The sequence below is a fragment of the Callithrix jacchus genome, chromosome 19 (assembly GCF_049354715.1).
Source record: "Callithrix jacchus isolate 240 chromosome 19, calJac240_pri, whole genome shotgun sequence".
Taxonomy (NCBI): domain Eukaryota; kingdom Metazoa; phylum Chordata; class Mammalia; order Primates; family Cebidae; genus Callithrix; species Callithrix jacchus.
In genome coordinates, this window is record NC_133520.1 from 21074722 (window position 1) to 21098817 (window position 24096).

At 42.2% G+C, this 24096-nt stretch overlaps 1 protein-coding gene across 1 annotated transcript in view; it reads left to right on the plus strand.

Moving 5' to 3' along the window:
- The window catches only part of NUP133 (nucleoporin 133), a 76935-nt gene that overhangs the window by 28076 nt on the left and 24763 nt on the right, over positions 1–24096 (plus strand). The window contains exons 11-15 of the mRNA XM_002760571.7: positions 4283–4440; positions 7183–7274; positions 13892–14055; positions 15251–15345; positions 20234–20458. Of these exons, the coding sequence (XP_002760617.4) occupies positions 4283–4440; positions 7183–7274; positions 13892–14055; positions 15251–15345; positions 20234–20458 (734 nt within the window). The remainder of the gene's footprint in view (positions 1–4282; positions 4441–7182; positions 7275–13891; positions 14056–15250; positions 15346–20233; positions 20459–24096) is intronic.

Here is a 24096-nt window from a genome sequence, read left to right on the forward strand (position 1 = left end):
TCTTAGTTTCTTTACATTGGGCTCACAGAAGTTTCTTATTATCCATCTTCTGAAGCCTGATTCTGTTAATGGGATGTGCTCGTTCTCCATCAAGTCTTGTTCCCTTGTTGATGAGGATCTGTGATCCTCTTTAGAGGGAGAGGCATTCTGATTTTGAGTATTCTCAGCCTTTTTACACTGGTTTCTAACCATCATTGTAAATTTATCCACCTGTGGTCTTTATAATTACCAACTTTCAAATTAGGTCTCTGAGTGGACGTCCAAGTTGTTAATTCCCAGGGCCAAAATACGAGCAACCCACTGCACTGGCCAAAACAGCGGCGTGAAGACTGATGGTGCTTTTCTGCCCGGGAATCTCCAGTCTGGCTTCCTTTTTGAGTCTGTAATAGGTGACTCTGCCTTCCCGGAGCTCCAAACCTCAGTCTGAAGGGGAACCAGTCCCGTTTACTCTGCACCAAGAGCTGCCGTGCCGAGGTGCTGGCGAAACCGCTGTGCCGGCCACAAGAGTTGCGCTGGCGACCCATGGAGCTCCTCCACTGGGAGTCTTCTGCTCCGTGAGCAACCAAAATTGTCTGAAAGTGTGGCATCCTCTCATTCTCTGAGCTTTCATTGGGAGCTGCAATCCCGAGATGTTAGCGATCAGCCATCTTGGATCATTCCGAAGGGTTTTTTGTCTATCTTCTTCAGTTCTGCTCTGATCTTAGTTATTTCTTGTCTTCTGCTTGCTTTTGAGATTTTTTTTTTTTTTTTGACCTTGCTTCTCTAGCTCTTTCAATTTTGATGATAGGGTGTCAATTTTAGATCTTTCCTTGTTTCTCATGTGGGCATTTATTGCTATAAATTTCCCTCTAGACACTGCTTTAAATGTGTCCTGTAGGATCTGGTATGTTGTATTGTCATTCTCGTTGGTTTCAAAGCACATTTTTATTTCTGCCTTCATTTCATTGTTTATCCATTTGCCATTCAAGAGCAAGTTGTTCAGTTTCCATGTGGTTGTACAGTTTTGAGTGCTTTTCTTAATCCTGAGTTCTAATTTGATTGTGCTGTGGTCTGAGAGACTGTTTGTTATGATTTCCATTCTTTTGCATTTGCTGAGGAGTGATTTACTTCCAATTATGTGGTCAATTTTGGAGTAAGTGCAATGTGGTGCTGAGAAGAATGTATATTCTGTGGATTTGGGGTAGAATGTCCTGTAAATGTCTGTTAGGTCCACTTAGTCCAGATCTGTGTTCAAGTCCTGGATATTCTTGTTGACTTTCTGTCTCCTTGATCTGTCCAATATTGTCAGTGGAATGTTAAAGGCTCCCACTATAATTGTGCAGAAGTCTAAGTCTCTTTATAGGTCTTTAAAAACTTGCTTTATGTATTTGGGTGCTCCTGCATTGGGTGCATAAATATTTAGGATAGTTAGCTCTTATTGTTGCATTGATCCTTTTACCATCATATAATGCCCTTCTTTGTCTCTTTTGATCTTTTTTGGTTTAAAGTCCATTTCATCAGAGACTAGGATTGCTAACCCTGCTTTTTTTGGCTCTCCATTTGCTTGGTAAATCTTCTTTTTTTTGGTAAATCGACCAAAAAAGAATCCATTTATTTTGATTTTATGTGAGTCTTTGCATTTGAGATGGATCTCCTGAATACAGCACACTGATGGGTCTTGACTCTTTATCCAGTTTGCCAGTCTGTGTCTTTTGATTGGGGCATTTAGGCCATTTACATTCAACGTTAATATTGTTATGTTTGAATTTGATCCTGCCATTTTGTTACTGGCTGGTTGTTTTGCCTGTTAATTGACATGGCTCCTTCATTGTGTCCTTATTTTTTTTTTTTTTTTTTTGAGATGGAGTTTCACTCTTGTTACCCAGGCTGGAGTGCAGTGGCGTGATCTCGGCTCACTGCAACCTCCACCTCCTGGGTTCAGGCAATTCTCCTACGTCAGCCTCCTGAGTAGCTGGGATTACAGGCATATGCCACCATGCCCAGCTAATTTTTTGTATTTTTAGTAGAGACGGGGTTTCACCAGGTTGACCAGAATGGTCTCGATCTCTTGACCTCATGATCCACCCGCCTCCGCCTCCCAAAGTGCTGGGATCACAGGCTTGAGCCACCGAACCCAGCCCATTTTGTCCTTATTCTTTACCATTTGGTATGTTTTTGCAGTGACTGATACTGGTTGTTCCTTTCTCTGTTTAGTACTTCCTTCAGTAGTTCTTGTAAGCCAGGTCTTGTAGCAATGAAATCTCTCAGCAATTGATTGTCCATAAGGGATTTTATTTCTCCTTCACTTTTGAAGCTTAGTTTGGCTGGATATGAAATTCTGGGTTGAAAGTTCTTTTCTTTAAGGATGTTGAATATTGGCCCCCACTACCTTCTAGCTTGCAGTGTTTCTGCCAAGAGATGCGCTGTGAGTCTGATGGTGTTTCCTTTGTGGGTGATTCGACCTTTCCCTCTGGCTGCCCTTAGGATTTTTTTCTTCATTTCAACCCTACTGAATCTGACAACTATGTGCCTTGGGGTTGCTCTTCTTGAGGAATATCTTTGTGGTCTCTGTATTTCCTGGATTTGAATGTTGGCCTGCCTTATTAGGTTGGGAAAGTTCTCTTGGATAATATCTTGAAGAATGTTTTCCAACTTGGATTCATTCTCCCCATCATATTCAGGTATGCCCATCAAGTGTAGATTAGGGTTTTTCACATAATCCCATAGTTCTTGGAAACTTTGTTCATTTTTTTCCCACTCTTTTTTTCTCTAATCTTGCCTTCTCATTTTATTTCATTGATTTGATCTTCTGTCTCTGATATCCTTTCTTCTGCCTGATTGATTCAGCTGTTGAAACTTGTATATGCCTTGAGAAGTTCTAGTGCTGTGTTTTTCAGCTCCACCAAGTCATTTATGTTTTTCTCTAAGCTGGTTATTCCAGTTAGCATTTCGTCTAACCTTTTTCAGGGTTCTTAGTTTCTTTGCATTGGGATAGAACATGGTCTTTTAATTCAGAGAAGTTTATTATTACCCATCTTCTGAAGCCTGCTTCTGTTGATTCATCAGATTCATTCTGTCTTTTTTTGTTCCCTTGATGATGAGTAGTTGTGATCCCTGGGAGGAGAAGAGATGTTCTGTTCTTTGATGGTTCCATCCTTTTTTTCTCATCTTCGAATCCCCCTTTAATCTTTGAAGTTGGTGATTTCAGGATGATTCTCTGAGTGGGCGTTTTTTTTTTTCTGTTGAGGTTGGAGTTGTATCATTTTTTGGCTTGTAGAGGGCGTTGCTCGGCCTCTTGAGTTCAGTCAGGTTGTTGGATGGGTGGTCCTAACCTGGAGTTTGTTTGCAGGTGAGATTGGCCCCGCCTTCCCCATGGAGTCTCTCCTTCCCCAGCTGGATCTTTCTGGTTGGGGTCAAGCTGGTGTATTTGCTGCCAAGCTCTCTAGCAAGGGCTTCAGTTTGAGTTCTGTGAAGGTAGGCCTGCCAGGCCTTATGGTCTGTTTCCCTGCTTTCAACTCTGCCTCCCTCTGTGGGATTGTCCGTCCTGCTGGCGTTAGTACAAACTCCCACCCAGGTCCCTGCAACAGCTTGCCCCGCCTGGTGGTAGGGGCTGCTCAGATTTGCATGGACTACCCACGGTGCCCCACCATCTGGCAGGGATCTCGTGGACCGTGGGTTGCAGGAGGGATGAGGTAAGCACAGGATCTGAAACGGAGCACCGAGGGGGTTAAGTCTCCCGACCCTCCAAGCTGGCTGCACGTCCCTGGGCCTATTTTCAGTGCCTTGTCAGTCCCACAGACACGATCCTGGCACCTTGTTTGGAATCGTGAAGTCCTCCAGCCCTCTGCGTCTCATTCGCTGGGAGCTGCATTCCGGTGCTGGCTTCTCTCGGCCACGTTGGTGTCACCTTTTCTTTTTGTTAAATCCCCGTTAACTGATGTGATAAGTTAAAGACAGAATTAAGCAAGAGAACTCCACAGGATTGAAAAAGCCCTTATTCTGAGTTTTGCAGAATGAATAAATTTTTTTTTTTTTTTTTGGCTTACTAGACTGACTGTTCTCTGGCAAGGCTAATTTTTATTGTCCTTAAACCTGAAGGGACACAGTCTGCTTCTTCAAATAGTAGCTGGTTCTCAACATTTGATTCTGGGATTTAAAGGATAAGTTTGAAGTAGGAATAATATTGTAAAGGAAAAAAACGTGCTCGATATATCATCAAGATTGTTTTTTTAGGGTGGTAGATTTTACAAAGCATTTTTGTTGTTGTTAGATGTATTTGACTCTGTTTTTTTTTGTCTTTTAGGAGATAGTGTTTTAGGTGCTGGTGCCTTTGGTGGTGTTCCTATCATTTTTTCTAGAAACAGTGGACTAGTGTCTATTACTTCAAGGGAAAATGTGTCCATATTGGCAGAAGACCTGGAAGATTCCTTAGCATCTTCAGTTGCTGGACCAAACAATGTGGTAATGTGATTCTACAAGATTTAAAAATTTTTATGTTATTGATTTCTTAGAGACAGGGTCTTGGCCGGGCACAGTGGCTCACCTCTGTAATCCCAGCACTTTGGGAGGCCGCAGTGGGCAGATCACCTGAGGTCAGGAGTTCGAGACCAGCCTGGCCAACATGGCAAAATCTCATCTTTACTAAAAATACAAAAATTACCTGGACGTGGTAGTGCACACCTGTAAGCCCAGCTACTCAGGAGATTGAGGCAGGAGCATCGTGTGAACCCAGGAAGTGGAGGTTGCAGTGAGCCCAGATTGCAATAAGAGCAAAACTCCATCTCAGAAAAAAAAGAGAGAGATAGGATCTCATTTTTTAGAGATAGGGTCTCACGCTGTCACCCACGCTAGAGTGCAGTGGCACAATTGTAGCTCACTGTAGCCTCAAACTCCTGGCCTCAAGCAATCCTCATGCCTCAGACTTCCCAGTAGGTGCCTATTTTTTTTGGTTTGGTTTTGTTTTGTTTTTGAGATAAGAGTCTCACTCTGTTGCCCATGCTGGAGTGCAGTGGCATAATCACCTCACTGCAGCCTCATCTCAACCTCCTGGGATCAAGCAGTCCTCCTCTCTTAGCCTCCCACATAGCTAGAAGTACAGATGCTGGCTGTCTCACCGGCTAATGTTTTATTTTTTGTAGAGACAGGATTTCCCTGTGTTGCCTAGGCTGGTCTCAAACTCCTGGTCTCAAGCATCCTCCCACCTCAGCCTCCCAAAGTGCTGGGGTTATAGGTGTGGAGCCATGGTGCCCAGCCTAATTTTTATTTTTATCAGAATATGTTATACAAAACGTTCCAAAACTGAGGCAGTTTTCAAAGATTTATGATGCAGACATTAGTTCTTTTTATCTTCCGCATCCCTTCTGCCCTCTTTGCCTGAAGCAATTACTTTTAAGCCTTTTAGTGATTTATTTTGGCATTTTTCTCCAAATTACTAAGTAATATACATATGTTTGTGTCTTCTGATTCATCTATTGATTTTCTACTATAGAAAATGAGGTTTTGAGTTGCCTTACACTCTTTCCTCTGCCTTTATCAGTCAAACATAAATTTTTTTCCATTGTAATGACTATGTGAATATTGCTTATGGTTTGCTGAGCAAGTAATATACTCATTACATTTATTATACAACTTTGTGTGACTCTTGGAGTGTATAATGACCTCATTTTATATTTGCTTACTTTGCTTTCATTTGTGGCTTCATCTTTTCACACACTCCAGGAGTTGTGTAGCGTGCCCCTCAGTGTAGTTTTTCCCAAAGTCAAGTCTCCAGAACCTGTCCATCTGCACAGCTATCATCCCAGAGCTTCCCTTTTCCATTGTCCCCAAATCCTCAGGACCTGTCCCCTGCACCATGCACAGGTGGCCTCATCTGTCATTGCTGCCACTTCCCATTCCTTCTGCTTTCTGTCTCCCTTTGTTGTAGTTAGTATCACAGATATTTCCATGGAGCTTGTATTTTTGTTTCTTTTTATTCGGGGATGATTTTTTGAGAGGAATAGCCAGGTAAAAAATACCAATTTTTTTTCCGTTATCTTGAAACCTGAAATATTCCAGCCATAAGATTTTTATCATTCTTTTACGGAAGACTAAAAGCAATTAATACTGTTTGGGGTAATTTCCACTTGAATAGTGTATGAAATACATAGACTACCTCTAATTCAAAATTAAAGTGATTGAGTACAGTTTTAAAGGAAAGTAACAATTTTTTACTTTTTTTATTTTCACAAAAAGGATTAATAATTTGATTATTTTGTAATATTGTTATTGTAATACTGTTATACCTTCTGAAGCTATTTTACAGTATTCTATTTCTTTAAAATTTTTCTAAATTCTTGTTTAAACTTGTAATCAACCATTATACTTAGTAGTATACACTGTGATGAGTTGTATAAGAGCAAACCTATAAAAAAATTCTGTTAATTATGATGAAATTTCCAAATTATTTTACTTACAACATAATCCCTGAATAACTATGCCTTTTCTCTATGACTTTGGTTGATCATTTGATGCTATTTATAGTGTTTCAATAAGTGTATGAATAATGGGTTTAGTCTAAGCTTGTTCAACCCATGACTCATGGGTCACATGCAGCCCAGGATGGCTTTGAATGCAGTCGAACACACATTTGTAAACTTTGTTGAAACAGGAGTTTGTTTTTTTTTTTAACTCATTAGCTGCCCCTTTTCTTTTTTTTGAGGCAGAGTCTTGCTCTGTCTCCCAAGCTGAAGTGCAATGGCATGATCTCAGCTCACTGCAACCTCTGCCTCCTGGGGTCCAGCGATTCTCCTGCCTCAGCCTCCCCAGTAGCTGGGACTACAGGCTCACGCCACTCCACTACGCCCGGCTAATTTTTGTGTTTTTTAGTAAAGATGGGGTTTCACCATATTGACCAGGCTGGTTTTGAACTCCTGACGTCATGATCTGCCTGCCTCAGCCTCCCAAAGTGCTGGGATTACAAAGGTGAGCCACCATACCCAGCCAGTCAGCTATCATTAATGTTAGTGTATTTTATGTGTGGACCAGGACAATATTTCTTCCAGTGTGGGCCAAGGAAGCCAAATGATTGGACATCCCTGGTCCAGACAATATGGTAAACAGTTTGTGTATATGCAGAATTGCTATCATAAGTTGGGTGCAGTTTTTAGTCCAATAATTAAGAATATTCAGATACCTTTCTCTAAACTTTACTTTGTTATTTTGCAGAGTATGGTTTTTGAGACCACTCCAAAGAATGAAACTATAGCCCAGGAAGATAAAATCAAGTTGCTGAAAGCTGCCTTTCTGCAATACTGCAGGTATAACATGTTTTTAAAATTATGGATTATTTTATGTGTGAGGATATGTTTTACTGACATGTGCTACTTATTTCTTGACTGGCGAGAGCAAGTTGGAGGAATGATGCTGTGAAGAGGAGAATGTTGGCTGGCCGCGGTGGCTCACACCTGTATTCCTGGCACTTTGGGAGGCCAAGCCATGTAGATCATAAGGTCAGGAGTTCAAGACCAGCCTGGCCAAGATGGTGAATCCCCGTCTCTACTAAAAATACAAAAAAAAAAAAATTAGTTGGGCATGGTGGTGGGTACCTGTAATTCCAGCTACTTGGGAGGCTGAGGCAGAGAATTACTTGAACCCAGGAAGCAGAGGTGGCAGTGAGCTGAGATCGTGACGCTGCACTTCCGCCTAGGTGACAAAACCAGACTTCATCTCAAAATAATAATAATAAAATAAGAGGAGAATTTTTTTTGAGCTTTAGCATTTTAATAAACTGTTCTGAACTTAGTAGGTATAGGAGGGTTCCAGCTAGCTAGGCCAGGGAAAAAAAATGTGGGATCTAACATACTCTCTCCACTTCATGAAAAATAATGCACCATTGAAAATGGTGATCATTAAGACATCTTGCAAGGGTCAAATAAGTTGCTTATCAAGAGTTTTTTGTTTGTTTGGGTTTTTTTTTTTTTTTCTTGAGATAGTCTTACTCTTACTCTTACTCTGTCGCTCAGGCTAAAGTGGCATGATCTCAGCTTACTGCAACCTCTGCCTCCCAGGTTCAAGCGATTTTCCTGCCTCAGCCTCCCAAGTAGCTGGGACTGCAGTTGTATGCCACCACGTTGGGCTAATTTTTGTATTTTTTTTTTTTAATTTGGGATGGGGTTTCTCCATGTTGGTCAGGCTGGTCTCGAACTCCCGACCTCAAGTGATCCGCCAGCCTTGGCCTCCCAAAGGGCTGGGATTACAAGCGTGAGCCATGGCGCTCAGCCTAATTTTTGTATTTTTAGTAGAGATGGGGCTTTACCTTGTTGGCCCGGCTGGCCTCAAACTCCTGTCTTTAAGTGATTTACCTGCCTCAGCCTCCCAAAGTGTTGGGATTACAGCATGAGCCACCATGCCCAGCCGAATACAAAGTTTTATTGGTAATATAAAAGAGTTATGGCCTGGTGTGGTGGCTCACACCTGTAATTCCAGCACTCTGGGAGGCTGAGACAGAAGGATCACTTGAGCCCAGGAGTTCGAGACCAGTCTGGGCAACATAGAAAGACCTCATCTCTACAAAGAAAAATTAAAAAAATAATTAGCTGGGCATGGTGATGCACGTCTTTAGTCCCAGCTACTCAGAAGGCTGAGTTGGGGAGATCATGTGAGCCCATGAGGCCAAGTCTACTGTGAGCCATGATCACACCACTGCACTCCAGCCTAGGTGACAGATCAAGACCCTGTCTCAAAAAGGAAAAAGAATTAGATCTGGCCTATTAGTTGATAGTTGAGTTTTGCTTTATGCAAAATCACCACAAACCTTAGTGACTTATTTAACTTAGCTCACAATTCTGCAGTTTGGCTGTTTGAGGTTGGGCTCTGGTGGCATTTTTACTGTTCCTGAATAGGCTTATTCATTTTGGTCCACTGCTGGGCTGGCTGCTCTTTACTGTACTCACATTTCTGGGCCCTTGGCTGGCCAGCTCTCTCTCTGCTTCCTGTGGCGTTTCCTCAACTAGCAGGCTACCCTGGGCTTGTTCATGTATCACAGGATTGCAGAGTGGCAAGAGGGCAAGAGAGCAATTGTCAGTGCACAAGCACTCTTTAAGTCTTTGCTTGGATGGTGTTTGCTAGTGTCCTTTTGGCCAGAGCAAGTCCAAGGGGTGAGCTGTAGTGAGAGGGTACCTAAGCAGATGTGCGTATGGGGTAGGGAGTGATTGTCCTCACTCGGTCACATTTGCTGCTCTAATACTTTTCTGGTTTAAGGCAAATGCAGATTTCAGTTTATCCTAGACATGTATTCTGCTTATCATGTATTCTGGCACTTTCCTTAAAAGGTATGGCAAATTCACATTTGAATAAATACTCAGGAAACTGGTGATCCAGCCCCTGTTCTGCCCTGTGTTAGCTGTGGGAAACTTTGGACAGATGCTGAACATTTGTGCCATTCTGTTTCTGTGTCTTCCTTGTCAAAGTATTGAGTGGCATGAGAGTTAGAATTGCCAGAGGATCGTTAATTTATTATCGGATCTTTGTTTTGAAGGAATATGCTGAGTTTACTACTTTCTTTTCCCACAGTTCTCAGCCCATGATTCCATAATCCCACTCATACTGGTGTCTGATGCATAAAGGCTGCTCACAGAGGCGGCAGATGAAGTACTTTTACAGTTCTAACAATCTGCGCCTCATGATTTACTAAGCTTAGTTTCTCACCAAAAGGGGGTATCGGTAGGCAAGGTTTTTGTTTCCGTTAAAATTGTGTTCTTTTAATCTTGTGCTTTTACATGATTCAATCTCACTTCAAAGATTTGGGTTAAAATGCTGTGTTTTTATCTTTCACAAGTTTATCCTGTAATTACAATTCTGTCAGATTGGTGGCATCTCAAAATGTAAATGATAATGCAGCAGGTGACCAGTCATTAGATTTGTTTCCTGTGGCTGCCATAACAAATCACCACAAACCAGGAGCTTCAAACAACAGAAGTGTCTTCTCTCACAGTTCTGGAGGCCAGAAGTGTGAGAACGAGGCTCTGGGAAAGGATCTGTCCTTACCTCTCAGCTCCTGGTGGCTGCTGGCAATCCTTGGCTTATAGATGCATCACTCCATTTTCTGCTTCCATTGTCACATAGCTGTCTTCACATTCACATGACCTTCTTTTTTTTTTTTCTTTTTGAGACAGTCTCACTCTGTCACCTAAGCAGGAGTGCAGTGGTGCCATCTCAGCTCACTGCAACTTCTGCCTCCCTGGTTCAAACAATTCTGCCTCAGCCTCCCAAGCAGTGTCGTGCACTGCCATGCAGGAGTGCAAGGGTGTGATCTTGACTCACTGCAACCTCTGCCTCCTGGGTTCCAGTGATTCTCCTGCCTCAGCCTCCTGAGTAGCTGCGACTACAGGTGTGCGCCACCACACCCAGCTAATTTTTTAAAGATTTTTTAGTAGAGACAGGGTTTTACCATATTGGCCAGGCTGGTCTTGAACTCCCAACCTCACGTGATCTGCCCAGCTCGGCCTCCAAAGTGCTAAGATTAAAGGTGTGAGCCACTGTGCCCAGCCTATAGCACTTTTTAAAGTGTTACCTGTTTAATTTTTTGCTAAGGTATTATTACTGTTTTTGTAGCATGGTTTCTTTGAAATTAATTTTTATATTATTTTGGTTTTCATTTTACTTAGCCCAAAAACTAAATATTTTGTTGATGAGAGGTTTAGGGAACTTTTTCTGTAAGTTTTTATTAAATCTTGCCATAGTCATCTTTGCTATTTCCATAACCTGTAGCATGACTAGATCACTAGCTTTACCCTGGTCTTTCAGGCTTTCAATAGTTTTTCTGCATTTCACCAGTCAGCTACGTCTCCTGTTCTACCATAGGATCATGACAGCCCTTTTCCAATCTCCTCCCTCTCCCCATTTCTCTCCCTCTTCCCTCACACTTAGCAGAGGACTTAACTTCCTACTTAACAGAGATCACAGAACCCCTTGGATAAGAACTCCCTGTACTTCCTAGCTTTCTAGCTATGAAGGTATCTGCATCCCAAATCCTTTTCCTCTTTCCCTCCCAATAAAGTAGGAAGGTGTGTCCTTCTTCCTATCAGAGACTGTTCTTTGTTTCAAAGGCCACTCTCTCCTTCCCTTGAGACTACATCCTTTTAGTTCTCCCTTTCCTCTGTCCTTTAACCTTTCTTGTGCTGGCTCCTTTTCAGCAGCAGTTAATCATTTTAGTCTGCCATTTGTAAAAAGAACAGTCTTTGGCTTTGCTTAGTTTGAGCTACCACCTTATCTGTTGGTTCCTGTTGACGGCTAAACCACCTGAAAGGTTGTCTACATTCCGATATCATCTGCCATATTCCCTCTCTGCTGCCTCGGTGATCTTTTCTCCTCCTTGGCTTCATTTGCTAAAGAAACAGATGTACCATGACCTGGGCCATTATATGCAAATGGAGAGTGTACAGCAGCAGTACATATTTCACAGGCACCTGAGTTTCAGTGTATCCAAAATCGAGCTTATTTTCTCCAAAGCTTATTCATCCCTCCCTACCCCCTGCTCCAGTGACAAGCACACTACCGTCTCTTCAAAGCAACAGCAGAGGAGTCATTCTTACACAGTTGTTCCTCCTTGCTCACAGGGGGATATGTCTTAAGACCCCCAGTGGATGACTGAAACTGCTGATAGTACTGAATCATATATATACTATGTTTTTCCTATACATACCTATGATGAAGTTTAATATAAATTGGGCGCCGTAAGAGATTAAGAACAATAGAAATGAAACAATGATAACAATATACAATTAACCTTTGAACAGCGTGGGTTTGAACCACGTGGGTCTACATATATGCAGGTTGTTTTCAACCAAATGTAGGCCAAAATTTGCAGCGTGTTTTCAACCAAGTGTAGATCAGAAATCCACCTGCCTATACAGAGGGCCACCTTTTTGTATACTGGAGTTGCACAGAGCCAACTGCAGGCCTTGAATATGGGTGGATTTTGGTGTATGTTGGGGGTCCTGTAACCAATCCCCTGCATATACAGAGGGATGACTGTACAATAATAAAAATATGTGAATGTGGTCTCTTTACCTCCCCCTCCCCCTCCCCCTCCCTCAGTCCCTCCCCCTGCAGTCTGTCTGTCTCCATCTCTTTCTGTCTCTGTCTGTCTAGGTCATCTCTTTTCAGACTGTGGTTGACCACAGATAACTGTGACTGTGGGAAGTGAAACCATGGATAAGAGGGTGCTACTAGGCCAGGCTCGGTGGCTCATGCCTATAATCCCAGCACTTTGGGAGGCCGAGGCGGGTGGATCACGAGGTCAAGAGATCGAGACCATGCTGGTCAACATGGTGAAATCCCGTCTCTACTAAAGATACAAGAAATTAGCTGGGCATGGTGGCACGTGCCTGTAATCCCAGCTACTCGGGAGACTGAGGCAGAAGAATTGCTTGAACCCAGAAGGCGGAGGTAGCAGTGAGCCGAGATTGCGCCATTGCACTCCAGTCTGGGTAACAAGAGCGAGACCCTTCTCAAAAAAAAAAGAGGGTGCTACTGTACATCAGATCCAGCAGTAATCTTCTAAGTGGATTTTTCTCTTTCCTGCCTTTTCCTTTCTGCAGTAACCTCCTAACTGGATTTTTCTTTTGTATGATCCCCTCTCCATATGTTAGAGCTATCTTTTGGGACACTAGAACAGACTGTGACACTCCTTTACAGTGCCTGTTCATTGTCCTTAGTATTAGGTTCAAACTCCATAACACGGTTTACAAGTCTGTGTCCTCTAAATTTTGTGATTTATCCCTTCTCAGTATCCCTCATTTCTTCATATGTGCCTTAGTTAATCCCCTGGTGGGTCCATTGACACCCCGGTTGTCCCCTAATGTCTCTAAGTTGGAAGAGTCTGCTGCATTTTATGGGCTCCCCCTTCCTTTAATTGGTTGCCCTGCAAGCTTTTTTCCAAACTCTTGTCCCCTGGGTGATCTCAGCCTCTCCCGGAGCCTCAGTTCTCTCCTGAGATAGAGACTTACTTGCTGACGGATATGGATGTATGCTCTGTGTGCAGCTGAATACCCCTCCCCAATTCTCCCCAGCCTTTCATGGCCTCCTCTTTATCCGTCAATAAGTTTTCTCCATCTCTGTCAGTGTTTATCACCTGTGTCATTGCTTGCTCAATTGTCTGGACTGTTTTTTTAATGTCTTTTTATCCTTCTGTGTCTAGAGCCTAACATGTTATAAGTATTCAATGTGTATTTGTTGAATTAATGAATGTATAATAGTTTTCTCCCTTTTAATAAATTTTTTTAAAAGTAATTTTCAGCTAAAACCTATAAATGGCACTAGGTTTAACTTCACAATTAACTTAAAAAATTTTTTTGATTTTTAATTTTTATGGGTACACAGTATATGTGTTTGTGGGTTACGTGAGATATTTTCATACGGGCATACAATGTGTAATAATCACATTAGGGTAAATGGGATATCCATCACCTCAAGCATTCATCATTTTTTTGTGTTGTGAACATTCTAATTATACTCTTAGTTACTTTAAAATGTGCAATAACTTATTGTCGACAGTAGTCAGCCTGTTGTGCTATCAAATATAAGCTCTTCTTCAATCTATGTTTTTTTTAACCCATTAACCATTCCCACTCCCCACTACTGCCACTACTCTTCCCACCCTCTGGTAACCATCACTCTACTCTCTAACTCCATGAGTTCAGTCGTGTTACTTTTTAGCTCCCACATGAGTGAGAACATGTAAAGTTTGTTACATGTCTTTGTGTGCCTGACTTCCTTCACTTAACATGTCCTCCAGTTCCATCCCTGCTATTGTAAATGACAGAATCTTTTTTTTTTTTTTTTTTTTGCTGAATAGTACTCCACAATTTTTTCTTGGTGAGTTTTGAAAATATTTTGCCTCCCTTAATACTTATATTTTCCAATTTTATTTCAGGAAAGATTTAGGTCATGCTCAAATGGTGGTTGAAGAGCTCTTTTCTTCTCACTCTGATTTGGATTCTGATTCTGAACTAGACAGGGCGGTTACCCAAATCAGTGTAGACCTGATGGATGACTACCCAGCGTCTGACCCACGGTGGGCTGAGTCTGTCCCTGAGGGTAAGAACGTTTTAATTATGGAATGGTATGTTTTGAGCATATTCTGATTTCTTTATTAGAAACATCTCTTAAAGCGTATTTTTAGCTTCTCAGACAATTTAATATTAATTCAATATTTTAAAAAATATTCTAACCTTCCTTATAGTATCTTTTGAAGAAGACTCACAACAGGTCTAGATAACAGAATAAAAACTAACGGAACGTTGGAGAAAATCCTAATTGTTCTATCTGAGGCAGATTAGCCTTACTTAGCTTTCCTGCCTTTTATTTCCAAAAGAGAATTGGTAGCATAGGTAAATATTTGGCACTTAACCCGCCCCCCATTTTTTTTTGAGACAGAGTCTCCCTTACTCTGTCACCCAGACTGGAATGCAGTGACAAGATCTCAGCTCACTGCAACCCCCACCTCCTGGGTTCAAGTGATCTCCATACCTCAGCCTCCCAAGTAGCTGAGGTTACAGGTGTGTACCACCACACCCAGCTTATTTTTATATTTTTAGTAGAGATGGGGTTTCACCTTGTTGCCCAGGCTGGCCTCAAACTCCTCATCTCAAGTGGTCCACCTGCCTCAGCCTCCCAAAGTTCTGGGATTACAGGTGTGAGCCAGCACGCCCAGACTACTTACTCCCAAATTAAGTAATTTTGGCATAATCAGTATATTTGACTACTAGAAATGATCCATTCCCTAAGAGCAGCAGTGATCAAATGTCAATATGTAGAAGTAAGCAAGAATGTCTGCCTCCCTATCCCAGGTGAGTGCCCCTCTTGCGCTTTCATCTCAGCAACTCAAGGGGAACTCTGGGGTCCCCCAGGTGCCAGAGGACTGTCTCAAACACGTTTCCCTAATTATCCTACTTCTTAGCAAGTTCACTAAGCTTCATTAGAGATTTAGGAAGAAAACATTCAAGCTCATCTCCTTTCTTTGTTTTGTTGGCACTGTCAAGCTTAAATTGTTATAAATCATTAACAACAATGTTTTACATTTTGAATAAATACAGTATGAATTGTGTCAGACCTCCAAAATTTTCTCATACATTTTAAACTCCTGAGTAATGTTATAAATAAGTGTATTATAAGGTTGATATTTTTCTTTTGTATAGACTTTCTTTTTTGTTTAATAGCAGTTAGCCCCTGACTTTAAAATAGCATAGTTGTAAAACCGCTATGTTGTAAGTTTATCACTGTGTTTTAACAGAAGTACCTGGGTTCAGCAACGCGTCACTGATTATTCTTCACCAGCTAGAAGACAAGATGAAAGCTCACTCTTTCCTTATGGACTTTATTCATCAAGTAAGAGCCCAGGGTGCTAACACAGCAAGGGCCAGGATGTCTGTCTGCTCTGCTTTTGTCAGTCTAACACAGTGGGAAGTCCCTTCTCTCTATTTTGAGGTGTTTCGTTGGGTGGGGCATGACTAGTCTTTTCCTTTTTCTGTGCTCCTTTAAAAGTCCATAATTTCAGGGCTGTGTGCAAGCCTGTTAATGTAGGTATAAGAAGCAGACTTCATTCCGATTTCCTGTATACATTTGTGTAAAAACTTAAGTTTTCATGAGTCAATTTTGTATTATTAAACATTGAAGAATATTAAGACAATGACAGATTTTGGTATCTGACTTTTAATTTTGAGGTGCCATTAGAATCAAATCCTCATTTAAAGTATTCCTTTTCTTTTTTGTGTAAAGGTTATCCTCACATATATTACGCCTAAATTAGAAAATGTTTTTGCTACTGGACAGAATCGTTACATAAGTTCACCCATTCTTGCCTTGTCAATAAAAGTGACTTGCAGACATATTACATAGCCAAATGAATGAATTTCATCCTGTTTTGGGTTTGTTTATTTGTTTATTGAGACAGGGCACTCTGTCGCCCAGTCTGGAGTGTAGTGGCATGATTTTGGCTCACCGCAGCCTTGACCTCCTGGGCTCAAGCAATCCTCTCACAGCCTTCTGGGTAGCTGGGGCTACAGGTTTGTGCCACCATGCCTACATAATTTTTTTTTTTTTAGTTTTTGTAGAGACAGAGTCTTATTATGTTGCCCAGGCTGGTCTCAAACTCCTGGGCTCAAACAATCCCTCAGCCTGCCAGGGTTCTGGGGTTACAGGTATGAGCTACCAGGCCCAGCCTCTTTCCGGATCCTGATTGTTTTTCAAACTCAGTAGTGCCTACTCAGTACCACACCCGGCTGATTTTTCATGGTAAGGAGACTGTAGTGAGTGAGTGCTGTCCAATACAGTGCGTTCTGTGATCATGGGAATGTTCTCCTAGTGTGTTGCCAGTGGGACACCTGCTGGCCGCATGTGACCACTGAACCGTTAAAATGTGACTAGCAACTAAAGCACTAAAGTTTAACTTATTTAAGTAGCTACTATGGCAGTGGCTCCCTTACTGGCCAGTGCAGCACTAGATAATTTCAGAAATGACTTGATTGTTCCTAATCCCACAGTCGTCTTCATTTTTGTGCATGGTTTGTCTCCTGTCTACTCTTTTACTGCCTTGGCAAGAAAACGCCAATCATTCATTGAGTCTCTTTCTTTCTTTCTCTCTCTGTCTCTCTCTCTCTCTGTCTCTCTCTCTCTCTCTCTCTCTCTCTCTCTCTCTCTCTCTCTCTCTCTCTCGCATGCGCTCGCTCTCTCTCTCGCGTGCGCTTGCTCTCTCTCTCTTTTGTATTTTAGGTGGGCTATGGATTCATGGGGAAAAAACACATTTTCTCCTGATATGGTCATTTAGTTAGCCAAGTGTATCTGTTAACTATTACTGCCTTATAAACCACCCAAAAACAAAAACGGGGGCTTAAAACAATTTTGTGGGTTAGTCAGGCAGGTCTTCTGTTGGTTTCACCTGGAATCACTCGACCTGCTTTTAGGATGCACTGAGCTGGAAGGTCTGCAAGCCTCTACCCCCTTTCTGGCAATTGGTTCCAGCTGTCAGCAGAGGCTATGTGGTTCTTCTCCATTTAGTCACTCATCCTGCTCTGGTCTGGACCAGCTTCCTCTGGTCTCAGCGGATGAACATAGACACTATAGGCTTCTTTTTTTTTTTTTTTTGACAGAGTTTTGCTCTTGTTACTCAGGCTGGAGTGCAATGGCGCCATCTCGGCTCACCGCAACCTCCGCCTCCTGGGTTCAGGCAATTCTCCTGCCTCAGCCTCCTGAGTAGCTGGGATTACAGGCACACCTCCATGCCCAGCTAAGTTTTTGTATTTTTAGGAGACACGGGGTTTCACCATGTTGACCAGGATGGTCTCGATCTCTTGACCTCATGATTCACCCGCCTCGGCCTCCCAAAGTGCTGGGATTACAGGCTTGAGCCACTGCGCCCGGCCCACTATAGGCTTCTTAAGGGCTCATCTCAGATGTCACATAATGTTACTTCCAGTAAAGTGGCATTGGTCAAAGCAAGTCACAAGGTCAGCTGGGTTGAAAGATATTAAAGAATTGATTATACCTCTTTTTTTTTTTTTTTTTTTTTTGTATGTGTATGACAGGGTTTCCACTCCCATTGCCTAGGCTGGAGTGTAGTGGTACAATCTCAGCGCACTGCAACCTCCGTCTCCTGGGCTCAAGTGATTCTTCTGCCTCAGCCTCCCCAGTAGCTGGGACTACAGGCACATGGTGCTGAACCTGGCTGATTTCTGATTTTGTATTTTTTGTAGAGAAGGGGTTTTGCCATATTGCCCAGGCTGGTCTCAAACTCCTAAGCTCAAGTGATCCACCTACCTCTGCCTCCCAAAGCGCTGAGATTACAGGTGTGAGCCACTGCACCCAGCACGATTGTACCTCTTCATGGGAAGAGTGGCAAGTCATTCTCATTGGAAGAAGATGTGTATACTTGCCCTGACCTGATTTGCCACACTGAGAGGCGGAAAGCCAGGAGAGTATGAGCACTTGGCTCTCAGCCTTCCTGGGTTCCAGAGAACCCTCACAAAGTCTCACAGCTGCTGGTAGCAGCTTCTTTCCCAAGGCAATGTCTAGCTAGTTTTGAAAACCCCATTCCAGTTATGCCTTTTATATTTCTATTTCCTTTAATATTTAGAGCTGATTTTACTAATTGGGAAGAATTTATGTTAATAATCAGGTATAACTAGATACTCCTAAGGAAAGGTCTCATTCTGTTTTCCAAGGTGGCGTGCAGTGGCACAATCACAGCTCACTGCAGGCTCAACCTCCTGGACTCAAGCAATCTTTCCACCACAGCCTCCCCAACAGCTGGGACCACAGGTGCTCATACCCGACTTGTTTTTATTTTCTGTAGAGACAGAGTCTCACAATGTTGCCCAGGCTGGTCTCAAACTCCTGGTCTCAAGTGATCTTCTTGCCTTGGCTTCCCAATGTGCTGGGGTTACAAACCTGAGCCACTGTGCCCAGTCTTAGGGAATATTTCTGAATATAGAGAAATATTCTTTTCTCCTTGAGCCAAACTTGGCATTCACAGGGCAAGGTCTTCATTCTGTAGTGGGTAGAAATAACACCAATGCCTCAGAACAGTACCTTTGCTTCTAGTTTTCTGATGTTGAAGTAGCCTTTGTGCTTATACATTGTATCTCCATACAGTACACAGGCAGGGGGATAATCTGATCATTTTCGTTGTGTGACTAGAATGATTGTATTTTTAAAAATTTTCTTTAAATTGTTTTGAGGCAGGTCTCACTCTGTCACCCAGGCTGGAATGCAGTGGCCCAATCATAGCTCACTATAGCTACAGCCTGCCTGGACTCAGCTGATCTTCCCATCCTCCCAAGTAGCTGGGACTACAGGCATGTGCCACTAAGTCAGCTAATTTTTGTATATTTTTGTAGACAGGGTTTTACCACATTACCCAGGTGATCTGTCTGCCTTGGCCTCCCAAAGTTCTGGGATTACAGGTGTGAGCCACCATGCCTCGCCTAGCATAGGTGTAATCTAGCGCTATTGCTTCATTGCCAGTGCCGCAATCAAAACAGAGTAAAGCAGGCAAGTGGGATGACCTTGCTGAAAACTACACCTAAAATATTTTTGAAGGAACCAGGAAGTCAATTCAAGTCAAGAAAGACTATGTAATTGTTATTTTAAAATAATAAGGTGAACAGGTTGAATACATTAGGATTCAGTGAAGTATTGAAAATAATGGATATCTAAATGTGTTAGAAAAATAAGAAACTATCAAATATAAACAAGCTGCAGAACAATATATATAGCATGACCCCTTTTGTGTTATAAAAGAGATATCTCCTAGCATGTAAATACTACAAAAGCATATACAAAATGAAGGCTAGGAAATCAGATCATTTATTAACAAAGGGAATTATACTTCAAGTGGGAAAACGTATTCATTATTTATGCCTGTCTTTTGGCTTCTCCTAGTTCAGGTTATTGTAATGTCATATGCAGTGAGAAAGCTTGGGAAAACCCCTAGAAGCACATAACATGGCACAGATGGGCATCAAGCAACTCAGTAGGAGATGCAAAGGGTTAAAGATGCCCCCACCCTCCCTGCAGCATTAGGGGTATGGAAGTCACCCTTGAAGGTGGAGGTTGCTGCGTTTCTGATTCCTGAAAGTCTGGAATCTAGGGGAATTAATTGATATAGCTAGTAAAGGGCAGTGTGAGGCCAGGTGCAGTGGTTCACACCTGTAATTCTAGTGCTTGGGGAGGCCAAGTTAGGAGGCTCCCTTGTGGCCAGGAATTCAAGATCAGCCTGGGCAACAAAGTGAGACCCCCATCTCTACAAACATAAAATTTAAAAATTATCCTGGTGTAGTGGTGTGCTGCTTGGGAAGCTGAGGTGGGAAGATAGCTTGAGTTGAGGGTTCAAGGTTAGGGTGACCTGTGATTGCACCACTGCACTCCACGCTGGGCAACACAGCACAAAAGACAAAAAGAGCAGTGTGACTGTTTTGCTAACCATAAACAATAATTTCGGAAACATACTATGTTGAGACAGTAGTAGTGGGCAGAAGCCCTGGAGTGACCCTGGTCTTAGAACAGAGATGGCTGTCTATGCTTTCTTATGGGTGTTAATGGCCTGGCCGAAGTGTGTTTGTGTGTTCGAGACAGCCAAAACAAGAGACAGCTGGAGGAACTTGCTGGGGGAGAGCTGGGGCCGGTGACTGCCCAGGGTGCTTCTGGGGAAAATACAACTATGGTATTTTACATGTTACCATAAATGCTTTCTAAGAATATGTGTTTGCCTTTTTGAAAGGTTGGCTTATTTGGACGTCTAGGCAGTTTTCTAGTTAGAGGGACACCGATGGCCACTCGACTGTTGCTCTGTGAGCATGCAGAAAAGCTGTCAGCCGCCATTGTTCTCAAGAACCACCACTCCCGGCTTTCTGACCTTGTCAACACGGCCATATTGATCGCTTTGAACAAGAGGGAGTATGAAATCCCATCTAACCTGACTCCTGCAGATGTCTTTTTCAGGGAGGTAAGAGGAGTCCTCTTTCAAGTGGCTTTGTAGAACTGTGCCATTTACTGATCATGCCCTAGGCAGGAAAGAGGGTGAGGACAAGTTAAATCACAAAATATCTCGCTGAAATTTTAAGTTGGACTCCGTATTTTCTGGCTTAAGTGTCACTCAGAAGTATCATTTATCAGTTAGCTGTAAAGAAGAGCTTGCAAAGTTGACTAAGAAGTGCTCTCTGTTTACTTTTTTTATTCCCCTAAAAACTATCTGCAGGTACCTGTTTGCTTTGTGTGCTGATCGTCTCCTTTTTTTGTTGTTGAGATGGAGTCTCACTCTGTCACCCAGGGACACCTCCGCCTCCCCAGTTCAAGCAATTCTCTTGCCTCAGCCTTCTGCGAGCTGGGATTACAGGCACCAGCCACCATACCCGGATAATTTTACTATTTTTAGTAGAGACGGGGTTTCACCATGTTAGTCAGGCTAGTCTTGGACTCCTGACCTAAGGTGATCCACTTGCCTTGGCCTCCCAAAGTGCTGGGATTACAGGCGTGAGCCACTGAGTCCAGCCTGATCTTCTCCTTTGTCTCTCCAGATCTACTCTTGATTCTGCCACAAACTGGCCTTCCTGAGTGGCTTCCCTTGCCCTCTGGCTTCCTGCCTCAAATGTGTAAGAAATCCCAAATTTCACAGAGCTGAGGGAAGAGCTGGCTCTGTTTCTAAAATCAGATAATTCTGCAGTCTCAGTTAAGACAACAGGTTTAAGTCCTAATGTCACACTTGTAAAGGGAGACAGTGAAGTCTACCTTACTGCCTCAAAGGGCTGTGAAGCCTCACAAAAGTGCAAGGACTACGTTACTACTTCCACAATGTCCAGCTGCCACTGGCTACTCTGCATCTTAACCATTTTTGTCTTTGAAATTTATAGCAGATTTTACTTTTTCTCTGAAAATAAATCTGATTTTACAACAAGGTGTAGCAACAAGATCCTAAGAGGTAGCTGAGAAGTTCAGTGAAGGGACTGTTTACAAAGGTATGGGCAAGATTAAGGGGTCCAACAAGGGATGGACCAGCACCCTAGGGTGAGCCATTATCAACCTCAGGCCTGAAGAGGCAAGAGGAGGGGCAGCTATTGGAAACACAGAGAAAGCAGCTGGACAAGAGGCACTGTCCCTGATGGACAGGCTCAGCCACTGTAAAGTGGGCACAGGCAAGGAAGAAAGCCGGGGAAATAACTACTCCATCTTCTGGCCTTCTGGCATGGCCTCAGATTCATCAGACTGGCAGGAAGCCAGAGGGCAAGGGAAGCCACTCAGGAAGGCCAGACTATTGGTGTCTCAAATTTTGCTTCCTTCCTCCTATAGCCTCACTGTATTTCAGCATGTAACACACAATGCTGACAGGTCCTTTTTTTCTTAATGTTTGATGGACTGTAACCTACGTTCAGTCTTTCTGTTGATTCCATAAATGTGTTTAGTTTGAATTCTTTGTTTTTATACATTTGGGTTAGTTTCTAGGGAATGGAAGGAAAAACACTCTGTTATGTTTTGTTTTTAATCTAGGAAGTATGCCAGAAATCTGAAAGAAAGAAAAACGAATCACCTCAAGTTTCATGATCAAACAAATCAAATTGTTGTCATTTTTATGTCCTTTTTGGTCTTTATTCATATATAATTTTATATAATACGACAGTGAGTTGTTAAAAAGTGTTAATGACAGATTACTTGTAAGAACAGGGAAAGAGCCTGGTTCATTCTGCATTCGGATCAAAGGGCAAAGCATAATTGTCAGCTCAGTATATGCACACATTTCGGTTAGTATTAGAAAAGGGTCTGGAAATTATCATTTGTATACATAATATAGAATATTACTTTAGGAATAGTCTTCCGGAGTATGATACAGCAAAACTAAAAATGTGATTGGTTTCTCAAAAGAATGTTCCCTATGAAAAATGGTAATATTGAGGACTGTTCACATCACCATTTATCGTCATTTCTCATGATGTTCATTGGTCTTCAGTTTCTCTGGGGTGTAGTTCTAAAGGTCTTCTCCCATGCCATAACCATCATGAAAAGGCAATACAACAGATACATACGTATAGTAATTTTTCTTTCTCTGTACCTGTCCTTCCACTTGTGGGTGACAACTTACCTTTCTAAAGATTATTTATGTTTTGGGACAAGCTGGTTAACTGAAATCAATCTCTGATTGGTGGGCCATATAGAAAGATATTTTGATTTGGCAGCCCTGATAGAAAGTAAAACAATATAGAGCCTGCCTGAGGGTGCACTTTCCACTTTGCCTCTGTCTCCAGTTTGGGAAGGGCTTGCACCTCCCAGGGCTCTGGAAAAGCGGAGAGCTCACTGCTTAAGGAATAGACTATGTTGGCATGGCATATGAGCAATATTTGAAATCACTGAATATATACATGCTAAGAGAATTTAACAAGTGTTTTGGCATTTTATGCTCTTTATTTTCTGTCTTTTATATATGCTTTCCTTTTTTCTTTTTCTTTTTTTGAGGTGGAGTCTCGCTGTTTCGCCAGGCTGGAGTGCAGTGGCACAATCTCAGCTCACTGCACCAACCTCTGCCTGCAGCAACCTCTGCCTCCCAGGTTCAAGCGATTCTCCTGCCTTGGCCTCCCAAGTAGCTGGGACTACAGGCATGTGCCACCACACCCAGCTAATTTTTGTATTTTTAGTAGAGATGGGGTTTCACTGTGTTGGCCAGGATGATCTTGATCTCTTGACCTCATGACCCACCTGCCTCACCCTCCCAAAGTGCTGGGATTACAGGCGTGAGCCACCTTGCCCGGCCATTATTTATGCTTTCATTGTGTTTTTCATGTAACGATGTAAAATATTCTCACACTTAATCTTACAAATTAAATATGCTGAAGATTTCTTGCCTAGGCTATTAGGATGCCTTTGGCTAACATCAGAAATGCAAAAGGAAGAACAAGGTTTGCAAAAGGGTGGGATTTTGTTTGGGTCATGTTTTATCTGTGCCCATATATCTTGCTTTTTTCAGCTAGTTTGTGAGGTCCTTGAGAGCAGCTAATCTGGTTTTTCTTTCTTCTTATCTCTGAGTGTCCATTGACTTGCAAACTTGAAATAAAGGGGGAAGGCTTAAGTGCAGACTTGAACTTGAAACAAGAGTTTCAGTGCCTGAGGATATATTTACACTGTTATCTTTATGTGTTAATAAAGGAAGCGTTAGGAGTTCCGTATTTAGTTCATTATTCTCTTATGTTGCTTCTATTCTACAAACATTTCTGTTATGTCTGAGAAGGGAATTCTCAAAATTAGCAAGTTCATTTTTGACATCATTATTTTAATCTATTAGTTCATTAGTTTGAGGTCTTACATTGTGAAGTGACGTCATCTGTAACCTAATGCTGTTTACAGGTGCACTGAGCAGAGTAGCTGTAATAAATAAATAATATCATTGTTTAAATAAAAAAATCTACTTGGTAACAATTCAGAATTTGCCTGTTTATAAGACTTAGTTATTTGGACACTGTAACTTTTATAAAAGTTAGGAGATCTGACTTTTCTTGATTTTTAAATTTATTTTGACCATCAACTGTCAATAAATTTTCCTTCATCTATAGGTCTGAAGATATGGCTTAATGAGTAAAACTCAGTGGGTAGTCGTTACCC